The 20,161-nt window shown below is 34.3% G+C and overlaps 1 protein-coding gene across 1 annotated transcript in view; it reads right to left on the bottom strand.

Moving 5' to 3' along the window:
• Positions 1–3,959: 3,959 nt before the first annotated feature.
• The window catches only part of LOC132717847 (FERM domain-containing protein 4A-like), a gene marked incomplete at its 3' end in the record, with an annotated part of 46,144 nt that continues 29,942 nt past the window's right edge, over positions 3,960–20,161 (bottom strand). Inside the window, 4 exon segments of the mRNA XM_060701421.1 lie at positions 3,960–4,044; positions 5,033–5,128; positions 15,047–15,141; positions 15,778–15,843. Coding sequence (XP_060557404.1) covers positions 3,960–4,044; positions 5,033–5,128; positions 15,047–15,141; positions 15,778–15,843 — 342 coding nt within the window.

The following is a 20,161-nucleotide window of genomic DNA, read 5'->3' as shown; positions in this document are numbered from 1 at the left end:
TCCCCATTACAAATGCAGCACTGTCTCGCCCACATAATTTTCAAGGCATTATATAACAGGCTGTTTTTTTCACATTATATATAAAATGCATAATTTATGTATAGGCAATGAATTACAGACTACAAGAAAACTGTCTTTTGAATTAGTAGCAAAATGAAGACATTATATTAGTTAAATATGAAATTTAAATTCAAAAACAGCCACATGGACACACTAAGCTTTAAGAGAAGTCCACATGGGGCGGGGTGCTTAAAAAAATTCTCTCTCTTGTGTCTGAAGTTCATGTATTGAACATTTCAATTCCTGTGAGATTTAACCCTTTTAGCCACAGGGCTCCAATAGAGTAAAGTAATAAACTCAGGGATTTTTTCCAGGATTTTGGGAACATGACCCATACCCATGGAATTGGGAATTTCAGCGGAGTTTTGTTAAAAATTGGGGACAAAATGCATGACTGAAATTTTGCAGTGATTAAATGAATGCAAACAATTATTGTTTGGGATGGCATCTTCAAACATTTAAGCACTATTATAGTGAAGAAGTCCTTATTTTCAAAGATTTTAGAATTTTTGATTACAGATTTTTATTTTGTAACTTTCAGTTGGGAATTTTTTCCTGTGGATTGGGAAAATAATATACTATTTTAAATTAGGAATATGACCCAATAACGACTATAAAATAAACCAAAAAAAATCCCTGAAACTATCTTAATTCTTGTATGTTATTGATAGGCCTATGCCAATATTAAGAGGCCTTAATACCAACTTTAAACTTTATAAACTGCAAAATCATTATTTTTTCATGGGGCACTATTTTTTCATGGTTTTCTTTGGTAGTTTGTATTGATTGGGTATTACGGCACACACTGACACAGTATAGGTATAAAGGCAACATTCCAGCTTTACTGGGTGGATGGGAAGACCTCAGTTGCCCATCTGTGAGCTGAGCTGGATAGGTTTTCTTGGGTGAGTCAATCCATTGAATTTAAATCCAACAAAAAAATTCATTTTGTCTACTGTAACATTATTTTGCATTACATTATTTTCCATTTCACTTTAATGCAAAAATAGATGAACCACCAATGTAAAGAACTTACAAAAATGATGTTTGTGACAAAACCCATGAAAATTTAATGGCCACAAAATTAAATGAATCCAAAGTAGTCATTGGCTTAATTCTTGCCTCATAATGTTATAACCCCTCAAATTAGCAAAGGACAATTATAAAAATAAAGCAGGAAAAAATCCAGTAAAGAATACATCAAGAGATCTTCAGGGCAAGTATAAATGTTTATAATGACCAGAGAAAATCAATGCTAATTTAATGAAAAGTCTAGACAGGAAACAATGTCAAACTTGACTTTCAAAGACATTACTTTATGGCCATACTCAAGTCTTTAACTTACACATTGTCTGGCCAGAACATGTTATTGAGCTTTTATTTCCACACTGGCTTTGTTCAAAGACATGTCAAAAGACTTCTAGCTTAAAATTATAGGTAAAATTTAACTCTTTTTTTTTTGTATGGGGGGGGGGGGGGGGGGAGTTCCATTACCCTGCTTGGAACAAAAAAGTGATAACCCTTTGCCACCAGTATAGCTAGAGCCATGCCATTCTACATATGCATGCGTTTTTAAACTTGCTCAGTACTGTTGCCTGACAAACTTTAAGTTTTCATCTTCATTAAATTGGTAATGGGCAGTTCAAAAACTGGAAGCTGGACAAGTACATTTAAGAAATTCAGCACATTATGGGTTAACTAACATAGCTGCTACACAGGGCAAGATTTGAACTCAACTTTGAACTGAATAATGCAAGTCTCTTTCAAAATCTATAGCTCCCCTTACCAAAGACTGACTTAGACCGCTGCTATCAGTTGGAAGTAATTCAAATGTTGAGTGAAACAACAAAGCACACATCTCAATCATTAAGGAAAAGGTCCACTGGGGACTCTGACCAACTCAAACATGATTGCCAACTAATTATTCCACATGGTTTATCTATTAAGTGGTTAAAGCTAATGTGACCTATTTGAATGTTACTTTCTTACCCCATGTTCTACCCATTACCTTTGATTAAGCTAACATGACCTGCCATGAGCATTCTTTGTTGATGCAGTTAGGTCACTGTTCAAACAATATATTACCAGTATGACCTGCTTGGAACACTGTATGTTATGGTTTGGTTAGGTAATAATCAAAACAATTGGTTCTCCATTCACCTGTTTCTAGTTAACTTGTATTTACCTACATGTTACTGACTGAAGGTAATGAGCATGACAGGGTTTAAATTGGAAAAATTGTCATTTATCAGTAAAAGGGATAACTGAGCTTCTAAAAGTACAGTCTTGTCAATGAGCAAATAGGTAAAGTTTTATTCAGGAAGAAGTATATATCCAAATATTTGCAGCCCCCACCCCACCCCTGAATCTGTGTAATAGTTTTCACCCTATTTTGAATTTGGAACAGTGGTTAAAAGTTAAGGGATTTCAAAAACAAAATACAAATCTTGATCTACAATCATTATAGAGCCTGGTCTGATTGCAGGAATATGCAGGCTGGCCTGGCTCTATATTGCTAGCAAAGGTGAATCACTTTTGGTTCCTAGGCGGTAAATGGTTAGTTAAGTGAGTTGCCCTGTATTAATTAGTGTTTCTGATTGAATGTTGCAACTTTCCCACAGAAGTTAGTTAACAATGATTTTGTTTATAAACAATGACAAATTGAGTTACTGCTGCTAGGTAAACACCCAGTAACTGCCGCAATCTGTGTGTAGAAAATCCTAGCTGTTCCATTCTTAACACCTCATTGTTTCTCTGAGTTGTTGTTTTTTTTTTTGTATTATTAGGTATGTCAAGGTATTTCTTGAAATTTTGAAAAGTCATCAACTCAACTGGATATGTGCAACTTTTAAATACTTTGGCATATAACAGAAAATTCACATTTTATAGAGGTATGATGTAGGATCACAACTAACATAGAAAGGAATCTGGAACATGTCTGTCAATCTGTTACTGTCATCTTATCTCATTTGTACTTAATTTGAACACTTAATTACTCAAACAGATCAAGGATACTGGCATACATTCTCATTGATGGAATCCAGTGCTTCCCATTTAAATCTGTTCCCAACACTTGTTCCATGTAATCATAATTAATTGTCAGCCAATAAACTGACAAATTTATATCAATTATTCATTAATATCAGTCACTAGAACCTCTGCTGTAAATCTTCCCCTCTTAATCAACATTTTATCCAACCATATGTCATCAAAGCATAGGAAAATCTCCTCAGCACTGGAACTAATTTGGCCAACTGTGTTTAGCTTGTTAGTTTGCCGTTTATTTAAATTTACATTAAAATCAAAGATGATAAATATTTCATTCCCCTCCTCCATCACCGAGTGATTAATTGGCAACATAACTCATTCAATTTGTCAGAAATTATCTTTTACATTTCAGAGGGATTTATCTGAAGTTTCATCATCTAAATTAACCTTCATGCTATTCACCAGAACTAATTACTAAATGCTTAAATCTCAAAGACAAGATGGCAGAGGAGATGATTTTTTTTTATCTTCTTTTATATCAAAATTGAGCCGCATCATGACCGCGCAGCCTGATCAGGATCCATGCCGTTCGCTTACAAACCCTAATGCAAGTAGAGAAACTGATAGCGAACAGCATGGATCCTGATCAGACTGCGCGGATGCGCAGGCTGGTCTGGATCCATGCTAGTCGCAAACCCATTATGTTGGTTTTTTCATGATGTGGCTCATTAATAAATTTTTCATAATTCAAAAAAAAAGATAAGGAAAAGCTTTACTTTACATGAACGACAACCAGAGGCAGACAACTCTCTAAGGAAAATTTCATAATTGTGCATCACAAAAATAATGTTTGGATGTAACGAAAAATTTTAATGATGCGTATAATAATATTTCTGCAGCAATAAACTCACCTTAAATACTGATTGTTTGGCATTGAGGTAGAAAAGTTCAACAGTCGAAGTATCTCTTAGCAGAGTTATACTTTCCATATAAAACCTGGAAATAGAAATATTACAAATATAATCCGGAAATAAAAATATTCCATATATATAATCAGGGGGGAAAAAATCATACAAAATTCTTGGGAGAAAAATATAGAAGATTGTTAAACTATTTAGTTTATTTATTATTTGAGTCTATTTTTGGACATTTCTTCATTTCATTCTCATGTTGGCAGTTTGACACCTGTATCAGCTACAACAAAAATATCTCAAGGAGGACTGTATCAAATGATAATGGTGAATGGGTTATCAAGGAAATAATAGTAGATCAAATGCATTTTTATTCTATTTTATCAAAAAAAAAGAAGTTTATATTTAACAAAATTGATTCAAAATTCTAAAACAATTGAAACTAGACCTATCACTGAAGATGATTAATACCCCTACCAGCAACTTTGACTTTTTGAAAAATAAGTATTCTGAAGAAAAATTTGAACACGAACTGTCAACTGTGTACAAAGAATTATTTCAATTAATTGTAATCCCAACTGGGGTCTTCATATAAGCTTGCTTTACACCAAGTTTGATTACAATATCTCATTTCTAACTCTAGTTATTGTCCGGAAACCATTTTTCTATTTTTAGTAACAGTGACCTTGACCTTGAGGCCAGGGGGTCTAAATGCGATACCAACCGGGGTCTTCATATAAGCTTGCTATACACCAAGATTGATTACAATATCTCATTCCTAACTGGAAACCATTTTTCTATTTTTAGGAACGGTGACCTTGACCTTGACGCCAAGGGGTCCAAATGCATATGGTTGCTATATACCCAAGTTTGATTACAACACCTGATTCCAAACTCTAGTTATTGTTTGGAAACCATGATGTGGATGGAGCGACTGACTGACCGACCAACAAGTTGACTCCTAGATACCCCCCACCCCCCCTAATTTATAAATTAGCACTATATGAACGCTTATTCTCACCCATTAAATAACTGTAATATATATATATATACAAACATATATGAAAACCTACCTAACTAGGAATGATATCACTAAGTTGGAGCCCTGTTTGCGAGGTAACTCATGCTCCAACACTTTCTTATCTTGTTGTAACCAATGGAAATGACCCCTGAAAATAGAAATAAAAGCAAAGTTTCATAAAAATCCAAAATGTTCTATCTTTAACAAACTGTTTCATACGTAACACTTGACTTTCTGTCCACTAGTTATTCTGAGTAACCATAGCATGATTTAAATAAAGCCAGGGGCTATAACTCTGCTTAAACATATTCATAATTCTGACATTATTTACATGTTTTCTTTATCTTTTAGTATTTTATTCTGATAAACAAGAACCGGTTGAACTGGGTGATGCTCCCCGAGAAGGTTCTGGACACAGGAAAGTATAAAAAAATGAACAAAGGGCAAAAACTCCAAACAGGCAAGGCAGAGGTATGTTTTTTGCACTGCACTTCTATTCAATGAGATCTATCTATCTATAAAGTTTCCTGATGATATCAGAATTATGTCCCGGGTAAAATTCAAAGTGTAAAAATGAACAAAGGGCAATAACTCCAAAATAAGACCAGGCTTTGTTTAGGTTTCTTTAAGCATTGAAGTTCTATCTAATTATATCTAGCTACCTACAAAGTTTCATGTTGATATCTCTAATAGTTTTAAAGTTATGTCACGGACAAAAGTCAAAAAAGTAAAAATAAACAAAGGGCAATAACTTCAAAAATAAGGCAAGGCAGAGTAATGATTCTTAAGCACTGCACTTCCATCAAATGAGACCTATCTATCTACAAAGTTTCATGTTGATATCTCTTATAAATTTAGAGTAATGTCCCGGACAAAGTTCAAAGTGTCAAAATGAACAAAGGGCCAATAACTCAAAAGTAGGCAAGACAGTGTTACAGTTCTTGTGCACTGCAAACCTACTTAATGAGATCTATCTACCTACAAAGTTTCATGTTGATACCTATAATAGTTTTAGAGTTATGTCCTGGACAAAGTTCAAAGTGTGAAAAATAAACAAAGGGGGATAATTAAAAAAAATAGGCAAGGCAGAGTTACGGTTCTTGTGCACTGCACACTTACTCAATGAGATCTATCTACCTACAATTTCATGTTGATACCTATTATAGTTTTACAGTTATGTCCTGGACAAAGTTCAAAGTGTAAAATAAACAAAGGGGAATAATTCAAAAAATTAGGCAAGGCAGAGTTACGGTTCTTGTGCACTGCACACCTACTCAATGAGATCTTTCTAGCTACAAAATTTCATGTTGATACTCTCTTATAGTTTTAGAGTTATGTCCCGGACAAAGTTCAAAGTGTAAAATAAACAAAGGGGGATAATTAAAAAATTAGGCAAGGCAGAGTTACGGTTCTTGTTCACTGCACACCTACTCAATGAGATCTATCTACCTACAAAGTTTCATGTTTGATACCTATTATAGTTTTAGAGTTATGTCCCGGACAAAGTTCAAAAGTGTAAAATAAACAAAGGGGCATAATTCAAAAATTAGGCAAGGCAGAGTTACGATTCTTGTTCACTGCACACCTACTCAATGAGATCTATCTACCTACAAAGTTTCATGTTGATACCTATTATAGTTTTAGAGTTATGTCCCGGACAAAGTTCAAAGTGTAAAATAAACAAAGGGGGATAATTCAAAAAATTAGGCAGGCAGAGTTACGGTTCTTCTGCACTGCACACCTACTCAATGAGATCTATCTACCTACAAAGTTTCATGTTGATACCTCTTATACTTTTAGAGTTATGTCCCAGACAAAGTTCAAAGTGTAAAAATAAACAAAGGGGAATAATTCAAAAATTAGGCAAGGCAGAGTTATGGTTCTTGTGCACTGCACACCTACTCAATGAGATCTATCTACCTACAAAGTTTCATGCTGATACCACTTGTTGTTTCAAAGTTATGTCCCGGACAAGAAAAGGGGACGGACGGAAGGAAAGACGGACGGACGGACAAGGCGGCGACTATATGCTCCCCCGAAATTTTTTCGGGGAGCATAAAAAAAGAAATACATTTCATACAAGTATTTGTATAAATGGAACTAGAACTATCACTAAATGTGATTAATACCCCCACAAGTCTGCTTCGGAAATGAGGATGTTACTAGTAACAGAATACCTTGTAAAAGAATTGAAACATGAGTTATGGTTGTGGGCAATTAAAGATAATTGTGGTTCATGTATGTTGCATTTCCTTTCAATGTGGTTGGCCATTGATGAAGTTTAATTGAATTACTCTGTAATAAGTCCAGAAAGACAAAGAAAAAGAACAAAGGGCAATAACTCTATAAATACTGAAGATAGAGTTATAGTTCTTGTGCACTGCACTTCCTCTTATTGTGCTTGACCATTGTATGAAGTTGTTTTGAATTCCAACCAAGTACGTTTTTAAGTTATGCTCCCGGACAGGGAAAAGTATCAAAAGGCAGTAACTCTGTATTTTGTCAAAATGGAGTTATGGCTCTTGTGCACTGCACTTCCTTTTAATGTCCTTGACAACTGTATGAAGTTGTACTGAATTCCAAACAGTAGTTTTCAAAATTATGCTCTGGACAAGGAAAAAGTAACAAAGGGCAATAACTCTGTAATTAGTCAAGATGGGAGTTATGGTTTCTTGTGCACTGCACTACCCCTTATTTTGCTTGACCATTGTATGAAGTTGTTTTGAATTCCAACCAAGTAAGTTTTCAAGTCATGCTCTGGACAAGGAAAAGTAACAAAGGGCAGTAACTCTGTAATTAGTCAAGATGGAGTTATGGTTTCTTATGCACTGCACTTCCTCTCAATGTGCTTGACCATTGTATGAAGTTATAATGAATTCCAACAATAAGTCTTCAAAGTTATGGTCCGGACAAAAAGAAAGCAATGGAAAAAGTAACAAAGGGCAATAAACTCTGTAATTAGTAAAGATGAAAGTTATGGTTCTTGTGCACTGCACTTCCCCTTATTGTGCTTGACCATTGTATGAAGTTGTATTGAATTCCAACCAGTAGTTTTAAAAAGTCATGCTCTGGACAAGGAAAAGACACAAAGGGCAGTAACTCTGTAATAAGTCAAAGATGGAGTTATGGTTCTTGTGCACTGCACTTCCTTTCAATGTGCTGGACCATTGTATGAAGTTATAATGAATTCCAACAATTAGTCTTCAAGTTATGGTCCGGACAAAAAGAAAGCAATGGAAAAGTAATAAAGGGCAATAACTCTGTAATTACTTTAGATAGAGTTATGGTTCTTATGCACTGCACTTCCTCTCAATGTGCTTGACCATTGTATGAAGTTATATTGAATTCCAACCATAAGTCTTCAAGTTATGGTACAGACAAAAAAAAAGAAGGCAATGGAAAAGCAACAAAGGGCAATAACTCTGTAATTACTTTAGATAGAGTTATGGTTCTTGTGCACTGCACTTCCCCTTATTGTGTTTGACAATTGTATGAAGTTGTTTTGAATTCCAACCAGTAGTTTTTCAAGTTATGCCACGGACAAGGAAAAGTAACAAAGGGCAATAACTCTGTAATTAGTCAAGATAGAGTTATGTTTCTTACGCACTGCACTTCCTCTCAATGTGCTTGACCATTGTATGTAGTTATATTGAATTCCAACCATTAGCCTTCAAGTTATGCCTCCGGACAAGGAAAAATGCAAACGGACAAAAAAAAAAGCAATGGAAAAGCAACAAAGGGCAATAACTCTGTAATTACTTTAGATAGAGTTATGGTTCTTGTGCACTGCACTTCCCCTTATTGTGTTTGACAATTGTATGAAGTTGTTTTGAATTCCAACCAGTAGTTTTCAAGTTATGCCCCGGACAAGGAAAAGTAACAAAGGGCAATAACTCTGTAATTAGTCAAGATAGAGTTATGGTTCTTGTGCACTGGCACTTCCTCTCAATGTGCTTGACCATTGTATGTAGTTATATTGAATTCCAACCATTAGTCTTCAAGTTATGCCACGGACAAGGAAATGCAACGGACAAAAAAAAAGCAATGGAAAAAGCAACAAAGGGCAATAACTCTGTAATTACTTTAGATAGAGTTATGGTTCTTGTGCACTGCACTTCCCCTTATTGTGTTTGACAATTGTATGAAGTTGTTTTGAATTCCAACCAGTAGTTTTCAATTTATGCCCCGGACAAGGAAAAGTAACAAAGGGCAATAACTCTGTAATTAGTCAAGATAGAGTTATGGTTCTTGTGCACTGCACTTCCTCTCAATGTGCTTGACCATTGTATGTAGTTATATTGAATTCCAACCATTAGTTTTCAAGTTATGCTCTGGACAAGGAAAATGCAACGGACGTCTGGACCGACCTACCGCCCGACCGACCAACCGACCGACCGACCGACCGACCGACCACCGGGTGACTCCTATATACCCCCCCAAACTTCGTTTTTGGGGGTATAAAAAGGGAAAAACAAATGAAACTGACTCTGTAAGTCATTTTAAAAGAGATTTGCATTATTAACTTAACCCTGCTGAAAATAGAAGTGATTGGCGTTTGCCACAAGTAAAGAAAACAGGCCAGACTGCAGGCTCTATATAAGTAAAAATTTTCATCTTGATATCCCCAAAATTGATAATGGTCTGTTCCAAAAATGGACAAGTTCATTATAGAAATTCAGTGTTTTGAGGGAAATATTTCAGGGATCAGTTAGTTATCATATCAGGCATGGTAAGAAAATTTAAGTCTAAATGGCCACTAGCTTTATATGAGTTACCCCAAAGCAACAAACTATTCTATATTCTGAAACTATAATATACACAATTAATGTACTTAATGTATATTTTGGCATTTATGTATATATCAATGACCCAGTCATTAAACTTTTGACCATGAACAAAAACTGACTTGTTTATTATACAGATAGATCTATTACTATCAGTAAAACAGAACAAAAACTCTTACCATATGTTAAAATGGAATTTGCTGAGCTAGTTCATACAAGTGCAAATGTGTGCTTTATAAATATATATATTTTAATATCTCTCCCAATATATTGTTGATACACTCAATTTATCATAACATGTCTTACATCTGGAATCTGTCATATTCTCCCAACACTCCCATACTGATAATATACCATATTCTAGCCAGTGAAAAATATCAAATAAATGTTGCAATGTTTTATCAGGTCAACACCTTTCTATTTTTCTTTTGTTTTTTGTTATCAGTGCACTTCTTTGTTTACAAGAATGTTTACAGACTGCCAAGAAATAATTTTAGGTCTAAAGGACAGAAATTTTCCTGGATTTCTATCCTGTGCAACTATTAAAATTTAAACCTACTTATTTTTATGTCGGACATCAACTTCCTGATTTTCCAATGCTTATTCATGAGGCTTACTCAATTTATTTGTTCAATATGACTGTTTCTGCTGGTGCATTACACAGAGACTGTTAGGAAAGTTTACTGGCAGCCCAGGGATTTATTTTTGGCTTATTTCATAGCCCATATTCGGTCATATTCCCAATTGAAAATAGTATATTATTTTCACAATCCACAGGAAAATATTCCCAATTGAAAGTTCCAAAATAAAAATATTGAATAACAACTTCTAAAATCTTTGAAAATAAGGGCTTCTTCACTGTTATGGCATTTTAATGTTTGAAGATGCCATCCTAGAATTCATTTAATGACTGCAAAATTTAAGTCATGAAGTTTTTCCCAGTTTTTAACAAAACATCGCTAAAATTCCCCATTCCATGGGTATGGGTCATGTTCCTAAAATCCTGAGAAAAAAAAACCTATGGCAAGGTACATTATTTTATGCACAAGCAAGTCCAGGCTGAGAACCACTGACCTGCAAACCTAAATATTATAGCTTGAACCTACTGAATATCCTTACAGAGATTCATATGCCTAGTGGTGAGCACAAATAATTTGGAGCGGACAACATTAGCCACTAACTTACACACAGATGTGTCCCCTCTCTTGTATATATTAAAATAAAATTTATCATAACTATATAAACATGAACAACATAGAGAGACTGAAATTGGTTAAGACATTCTGAAACAGTCTACTGTTCTGTCTATCTGCTTAAAACGAGATCTATCCCCCCGCCCCTCACTATGGGAGGGTGGGAGGGGGAAGGTTAAAACCAACTCACAGCCATTTTGCCCTAGTCTTGCATATCAATAATAACAAATCTTACATATAAATTTTCATTTAAAAAAAATCATAAAAACTGCAAAAAAAACATAGATTAACCTACTGTCTACTATACACTGATATTACATAAAATGTTAAATCAATATAGATAAATTTAGTCTATAAAGAGCGGATATCTTAAGCCTAGATCTTGTTCGGAATCAGGAATAAAAACAGTGTGAGGAGGTTTGAATACTTTTAAAGATGGGTACGACTGATAAGGATATAAATAAAGGTAACACCTGTGGATTGCTGTTGAGTCAGATGGGTCTAAAAATACATTTACAAATCAGTTCAGATAAGCCAATAAAATCTACAAGTATAGTAAGGTCAGAAAAACCACCCAGGACTGATATAATGCTGATCAAATCTTTCTGGCATTAATTTTTTTTTCTTTATTTTCTTTTTTTTTAATTTAAACCTGGACACAGCCAGTAGGTAATGGGACAATAATGAATTTTTTTAAAGTTGTTTTTCACTGTTTAATAAAAATTATACATTTCTAATATTTTTCCAACATTTTTTTTTTACTCCATTCAAATTGAATATGATCAATTTCAGGCATGCTTGCATCTATCTTACTACCTACAATAAGCAGTCCCAAATTAAAAGTTAGGCAACAAGACCTTTACACCAATTAAGCATGGTTATTAGGGTACATGATTATTTTCAAAAATTGGCCTACTCTGAAACAAAGGGAGGCAACAAAAAGATTTTGTTAAATAATGAAAGTTAGAGTTATATCCCCTTATTCACATGGGCAGACATAGTCCAAAACATTAAATTTTAGAATTATCAAGTGATATTAACTCTATTACTTATATGTTTATATCAAAATGCATACAATTAGGTACAGTCTTGTCTAAGTCAATCAAGGGACATGCAAACTGATCTAGCTTGATACTGGTATGTGTTAACCCTCTTCAGGCCTAAAAAAAAAATTGTTTTGTTCGGGTCACCCGACCCTACCTAATAATATGCGCCGACCCTACCGTTTTTTTCGTGTCCAAAAAAAAAAAAAAAAAAAAAAAATCCATGAAAATACCGTATTATTGAGGCACTCAATGAGCAGTGTGAAGGGCAATTCAGGCGAAAATTTCGCTGTGTATATTTCCATTTCGCTCTCCCAATTGATCCAAAGAGACGTCAACATCGTCGATAAAATCTAATTCCCAAAGAGTAATTACTTGCCGATGTAAAGAGCAGAGATTGTATCCGCCCATATGACGACTGCTAATTATCATTATCCAATCAGAGCATCGCTATATACTACCCTTCTACCTGTATGCAAAGCGATAGACCGCCTACTCTAAACAGTAAATAATGAGAGCATCTGCCCGAAACGGGTATATTTTGCGAGTTTAATACGGGATTTGGCGATAATTATAGATTAATTTTTTTCCGATCATCTAAACACGTGCAAATCTTCCCTAATTGATATACACGCGGTGTTTAACCGAAGTAAAGGCGATGTGCAATAGGTTTTTCACGGCTATCACAAACTGTTACTAGTGTTAGTCAATTCGCAAAAATCTTATGATTGGTAGATGTTGTAGACAGTGAGGGTGTTTTGCATTGTTATCTTTGTAGAAATGCCAAATTTGACACAGCTTGTACGCACGTGGGCACGACATCCTAAAACTACGAATCATCATGTGCTCATGTATATAACAACAAAATTTGTCAGGAAAGAAGTGTTCTTATTGTTTCAATATATATATTTGTTTTAATGTCATAAATATGACCCTCAGATTAAGATTTATTAATATTGTAAATTTCAAAAAGCATTATTTATAAAGATATTACGAGTTTAACATTTCATGAAAATAAAGGGAGGTAATTAGAAATTTATTTTCTATAATTGCTCAGTCGTATTTTTCAATAAGAAATGAATGTATATAATTTTAGTGATCAAATATAATGTGCACAAATGTTTGCAGTACATATTTTACATATTCTTCGATACTTGAAAATTGTTTTATAAGCATAATTATATGCACATAAATATGACAATACACCATAGAAGATAATAAAAGAAATTTCTGTAAACAGAACAGGATAAACAGATTTTATTAATCATTATCCAATGTAACTTTATCTGGAAAGTAAAGATATAAAGTTAATTTATTAATCATAGTTTTCTTACACATTATTATCAAAAATATATGAGAAAGATTATAAATAGCTGATAAATAGATTGTGTTTCTATTCTAGTTAAAGGATGTATAGCCATGCATGTTAATGCATACACATTAGGAATTTAGGATGTTTCCCTTCTGCCGATTTTTCACGAGGAAGTCACTTCTCCCTAAAATTTCCCCCCAGGATGAGCCCTGGGTACGGTACAGGTTTTATCGCCGCTCTTAGTTACAAAATGGCGGATCACATCGTCAATATTTGTAAAACGGCGTGTGATCTTCACCAGAAGAACGCTGAGAGTTTAAGATTGTTACACCTGAAATGTCTTTTGAAAACATAGAAGGGATGTATTTGTGCCACCTGGGAGAGATGTCAGAAATTTCCATATCTAAATTTCAATATACTGGAAAAAAAAAAAAAAAAAAAAAAAAAAATCCGACCTACCCTACCTATTCCTTGAGAGCATGTTACCCTAACAAAACAATTTTTTTTTTTAGGCCTCACCATAAAATGACCATAATATGGGCAGGCATAAATACTGGTAGCAAAGGCAAGTCAATTTATAGAGCCACTATAATTCAAAGGGTTAAAAAACTCTCCATTATTTGATAAATTATGTACCCATGATCAGCAAGATCTATCTTTAAGCCTTTCTTAAATACTTCAAAGAACATCTATCTTCTTAATCAAATATCTTTCTGCACTCTATATCAAATTTGTGCAGCAATTTATGTCTAAAATAAAATATTGAAAACATCATATCATAAGATCAACTTATTTTCTTAATTGAGGAAATCTTTCAACTTATTTCGAGGCAGATTCTGGAGTTTGATTTAAATCTTTCTCGGAGAATAAAGAATCAATAACGATACTGCTTTGATCTGTCTGTAAATATTGCTACAATCTTTGCAATAACAAACTCCTACTTTTGGAGGGCATATCAAGCCATTCTTCACCTAATTTCTTAAATAGACATATTTCAATCTGGACAAAACCATTCACCCTTTTTTGGGGATAATTTCAAAATAAGTCTGAATAGCAAACATTGCAGACTATGATCAGACAGCGAAAATGTCCTGGCCGATCTTGGTAAACAATGGTCACATAGGTAAATTCAAGATTCAGTCACTGAGAAGGATAAGGGTAAAATCTTAAATTGTTTGATTGAAGGCAGGGAAAGCAGGGCTTCAATTATCCCAAAATGCATAAAACATGGTAAAACATAGCCAGAATTCAGATTAGCTTCTGTTGTCAATCTCCAAATAATAATTAAGTCTATAAATGCCTTATAAAGATGAAACCTTGCAGAAGACCTCAAGTGTCCCTTTATTTAGCAACAGCCAAACCTCAAGTAGAACCACCAACCTACTGTAAGCTAGCTGGACAGCTTTCTCACATGTATGAAATATTTTGTATTGTGAAAACACTGTGGAAAGCACCAAGTGATGGAATGTCAGAAACCTTAACACTTCCACACATACCTAGAACAATTGTTCAGGTAATCAGTCTTGTTATATTTTCTAGTTTTTCAGGATCACTGATTCTAATACTTTTTTGTATTACAGATTGAATTCTGCTTAAGCTAATGCTAGGGGGCATGTTGCATCTTTCATTACACCTATGAACAGATTCAGAGTCTGCAATTTTCACTTTCCTAACTCTCAAGGGATCTACCCTTATCAAGATTTTTGTAATAATAAACAAATTTGTAGTACTTACGTGTCATCTTGAAAGGCTAGACCAAAGTATTCTTTTTCTTTAAGCTTGAAATGGGACCCAACAATGTCAAGTAATTCCCAAGTCAGTAGTTTTGGCTGAAAATTGAAAGAGAACTTGATTTCATCAAAGGGAAGTAAATCTTACAACACTAAAACACAATTTCCTAACATAATTACCTCCCTTAACATTTTTTTTTTTTTTTGAGGAAATCAGATGCACACATGTTACACATTCTTTAAAGATCAATCAAAGCTCATGTTAAGCTCACTTCTTGCCTCATGCTCCCCTTTACAGTATTGTTACTATTATATAAAATAATAAAACAACAACAGAAGTGCATAATCTCTACCCCTCTGACGTGAGCAGCAGCTTTTTTTTTATAGCAGCTTATAAAAGCGGAGTCAATACCTCCTTTGTTGTACACTTTGGAAAATTTTACAATATTGTTTATCAAAAGAAATAAAACAATGGTTTATTATCTCAGAATAAGTTAAATCTCAATACACAGTAAGTTTTATTGTCTCAGCCTCTTAAATACTGCCTCGATTCACCATTCAGACGCCAATATCATAAAACCAAACAGGATAATAACTCTTTAATAATCTGTGTAATTTCTACATATTCTGAGTCATGAACTGTACTTTATCACACAATAAATAATGCAACGGAATTGACTAATACAATATTAGAGAAACGGAATTTACTTATATAACAAGATTAGAGAAATGTACCTGAATAAGGAGTTCTAAACGTCTTTCGTCAGGTAATAGTATTTGACATTTTCGGCCTTCGGTCATCTGAAAATATATGAAAAAATAATGTTTAACACCAATTTTTAACTATTTTCACATCAAAAACACTTCAAGGAAATAACCTTTATCTTGAAGGCTTGTCTGCCTTTGATTGCATAGTTACCAATTAAATACTTGAAATCCCTGTTTCAAAATATTCAAACTAAGCAACCAAAGGTATAAGAGTCTGGCAAGCCTATTCTAGCCATACTACATAAGGATAGCATAAAAAGGTTTATTACCCCCAGCAAAATAATTGTAAAGACGTATGTAAAATCTTGTGACATATTGGCATAAAGTCTGACCAAGCTCTTAAGTATTGACAACTCAAAGTTTTCATCAGCAGGACCTTGAAACCCCTAATACAGTAAACTCCACAAAGTCTTATAACGATATCCCTTATAACAATATACCTATTATAATGAATTAATGACGCTGTTGTTGCAGTCCGGACTCTTGTTTTGCCATGGTCCAGACACTTGTTTTCAAATTGGTTGCCTCTCGGATATAACTACATAAGGATATAACAAAATGAATTTGGCGGTCCCCTGAGTTAACATGGGTGCAAGTTGAAAATTTGGAAAAACCTGAAAACTGTAATTTAAAATCATTTTCCTACATAATCTAATATTAAAACATGATGAAATTTGTCACAAAAAAACCTGAGTTTCAGGCGTATGCCTGAAAACTTGCACCTATGTACTGTGTATCGTTATAAGCAGAATTTACTGCACTGATAACATGCAGGTCTAAGTTAATTGCAGGATACATAACTAAAATACAGAAATACTAATGGTTCTTCTAACTACTTCTGTAACTTAAAATACAGATATCCACTTTTACTTTCAGACATATGTTGTACTTATCTTGCACTGTAAATTTTCCATAAATTTAGGAAATTATGCCCATGGAATTAATTGTAACTAATTTTTATGGGTAAAAAAACCTCTCAAGTTACAGAGAAAATAATGGCCCCTGCAGCTATAAACTAGTAAGCAATATAAATTTATCAGGAATGTTCTAACTCTTACAAATAATTGCTACATGTCTAATACATGTATATTCCAGGTTCATCTTTACGAAGAAGATGATACAACACCTTCTGTAGAAGAAAAACATATTTTAACTAATATATTTGCTGGTTACTTGATTATAAGTTAAGTTTATATATTTCAGTTTGATTGAGCTGAACCAACCAATACTAAGCAATGTGTGTAAAGTTTCTTGTACTCGTAAACAATGGCTTGTCTGTAACGGGTTTGAACCCACGCCGCCTTAGCAATCATTAGATTACTAGTCTGACACGTTGACCACTTGGCCCTGTGAACGCCACTCTAACTTGATTATTTAGGGAACAAAGGAGTCTTAAAATAATACCGCATTATTCTGTTCAAAATGCAAATGAGAATTAAAAGTCGTATTCAATTTCTGAAAATGGTTGTATTAAGACTGTTCTTTTAAAATATTTTCATTCACAAACACACATCTCCTTTCACACTTTTTAAGAACCCTCAGTTTGTACACTGGACTTGCCCTGATTTGAATATTTGGAATTACCCATCCAGTCTGATTATAAGCTATACTGGTGGCATATGCATGTCATTACTGGCATGTAAGTATTCTCAAGGGTTTTTATATTGTAGCAAATGAGCAAAAACTTCTGAAGATGGAACAAAATTAAGACATCAGCTATGTTAGTGAGACCTGGCACTGAATTTGCAATGATACAATCAAACCATAATGTAAGTTGTATCATAGTTTGGAGACCTTTCTGTTGAAAATGTGTCAGGGTTAAATCGTATACATATACATGCACAGTGCGTTAACTGGAGTGCGGGTATTTAATAGTTACCCGCACTCCAGAGCATGCCCATTGATTGGCTCATTTTTGCTGGGGTTTACATATTGTGACGGCAGAGAAAGAGAAAGCGACAGAAATGTCATATTCAGATGTTAGTTCATTGGTTCATTTTTGCCGGGGTTTCATATTGTGACAACAGGGAACGTGATTTTATGTTTGACTATGATACAAAAGAGAAAGAACACCAAAACACTCGGCAATCTGATTAATCAGATAGCCTCGTGTTTCGGTGCTCTTTCTATTACATGGACCATGGTTTCAAAGGTCAATATTCTCATATACAGAATATGGGTATACCAGAGTATTTTAGCACCACTATTATTTGATATATCAGTATACCAGAGTATTTTAGCACCACTATTATTTGATATATCGGTATACCGGAATATTTTAGCACCACTATTATTTGATAAATCAGTATACCGGAGTATTTTAGCACCACTATTATTTGATAAATCAGTATACCGGAGTATTTTAGCACCACTATTATTTGATATATCAGTATACCGTAGTATTTTAGCACCACTATTATTTGATATATTGGTAAACCGGAGTATTTTAGCACCACTATTATTTGATATATTGGTAAACCAGAGTATTTTAGCACCACTATTATTTGATATATCAGTATACCGTAGTATTTTAGCACCACTATTATTTGATATATTGGTAAACCGGAGTATTTTAGCACCACTATTATTTGATATATCAGTATACCGTAGTATTTTAGCACCACTAATATTTGATATATTGGTAATTATTATTTGATATATCAGTATACCGGAGTATTTTAGCACCACTATTATTTGATATATCGGTATACCGTAGTATTTTAGCACCACTATTACAGTCTAACTTGCCCATGCGACCACGTGTATTAAGCGACTTTTGTCTTAAACGACCACTTTAAATTCCCCCCGATTATTTTCTCTCTATATCTTTCATGCATTAAGCGACTTTTGCTCAACGCGACCAGCGACCGCTAATAAGTCATCTTATTGACATCAATCTTTTCATTAAACGACCACTTTTACCTGTCAAGTAATTGTGTTTATAGAGAACGCCACCTCGTTATGTCACAAGTGTCAACAATCAAAACACAACAATAAACGTGTGAAAAACTCTATTTCCCATACCGTTTTAGCGTTTGCAAATGAAAGTTTAGTATACGCGTGACGTGTATTATCCAATAATATCGGAATAAACAATGCAACGCTCCGCCCATACTGAGATGGTGTAAATACGCTTCGCTTGTTGACATTTAGACTGCATTGAATTGACCTTTTGAACTTGATCAGCCATTAAATTAATCGTAAAAATAGATGTATTTGTTTATTTCAAATGAAAAAATGCACAACAGAAAACATCTTCACTAATAGGGTTTTCGTGTTGGAGACAAGGGAAAAACAACGGAGATGTTAAAAAAATTCTGGAAAAAATGTCCAAACATGTACGTAATGGATCTTGAAACTGTTTTGTCAATAAATATCAGAAAGTTATTTTTTACATTTGCATCCATTGAGATTATCGGAGCGTACTTTTTTTCAACAAAGATATAAAAATTAAGTTGAAAAACAATCCCACCGAATAAAAAAGATGTCATTTTTTTTAATTTTTTACTTTTATATCATGCTGACTGTCTTAAGAGACCGTTTCATTAAGCGACCGTTTTGGGTGTTTCCCTTGCCCGGTCGCTTAATACACGTTTGACTGTATTTGATATAACTGAATATCTTAGCACCACAACTATTTGGTATACCAGAATGTTTTTGCACCACTACAGTAAAGACTGTCTTAGCGACCCCCTGTATATAGCGATGTTCTGTCTATAGTGACCATAGTTAGGTGCGCCGAACAGTATTTACTATGTAAATGGTCTGTATGTAGCGACTCCCTGTCTAGTCCGTACAACGACCATGATTTAGTCACCCTTAACGATATTTGAGCCGTGAACAGCGACTTTTGCAAGGGGAGCAAGGCTTGAACTAGGTGACGACTTTGGCGAAGAAGTCGCCTTCGCATCAGCGACTTTGCCTAAAACAAACTTCAAAGAGATTTTGAAGTCGCCCGATTTTTATAATTTTCCGTCATACTTATTTACGCCGCTAGGTCTGTTAATAATTTGTTTACCTCTCAATTACGACCAATTACCGTTAATCCGCTAATTAAGAACGCGTGTCAACATCAACAAAGTTGAATACACGCCGCAAGGCAAGAGTTCACTATGTGTATCTTTCTCATTACGTATTCATGCGATTGGCGAATCAGAACGCGCGTTGTATCTACGGCAGTTTGCATTGACCAATTGGCAACACGCTAATACACTGTGGCTGTTTGTTGACAATTACACAAAATGGCGACACATGGTTCATACCAAATTCTCGAATCAAAATTCAAGGACTTTTCAAGGTAAAATTGTCATTTTCAAGGCATTTTTTTCCCGATTGATCTTATTTAAAATTA

This window comes from Ruditapes philippinarum, unplaced genomic scaffold, assembly GCF_026571515.1.
Source record: "Ruditapes philippinarum isolate M1 unplaced genomic scaffold, ASM2657151v2 ctg342_1_1_1_1, whole genome shotgun sequence".
In the NCBI taxonomy this organism is placed as follows: Eukaryota; Metazoa; Mollusca; class Bivalvia; order Venerida; family Veneridae; genus Ruditapes; species Ruditapes philippinarum.
This window is presented reverse-complemented; position numbering and strand designations above follow the sequence as displayed.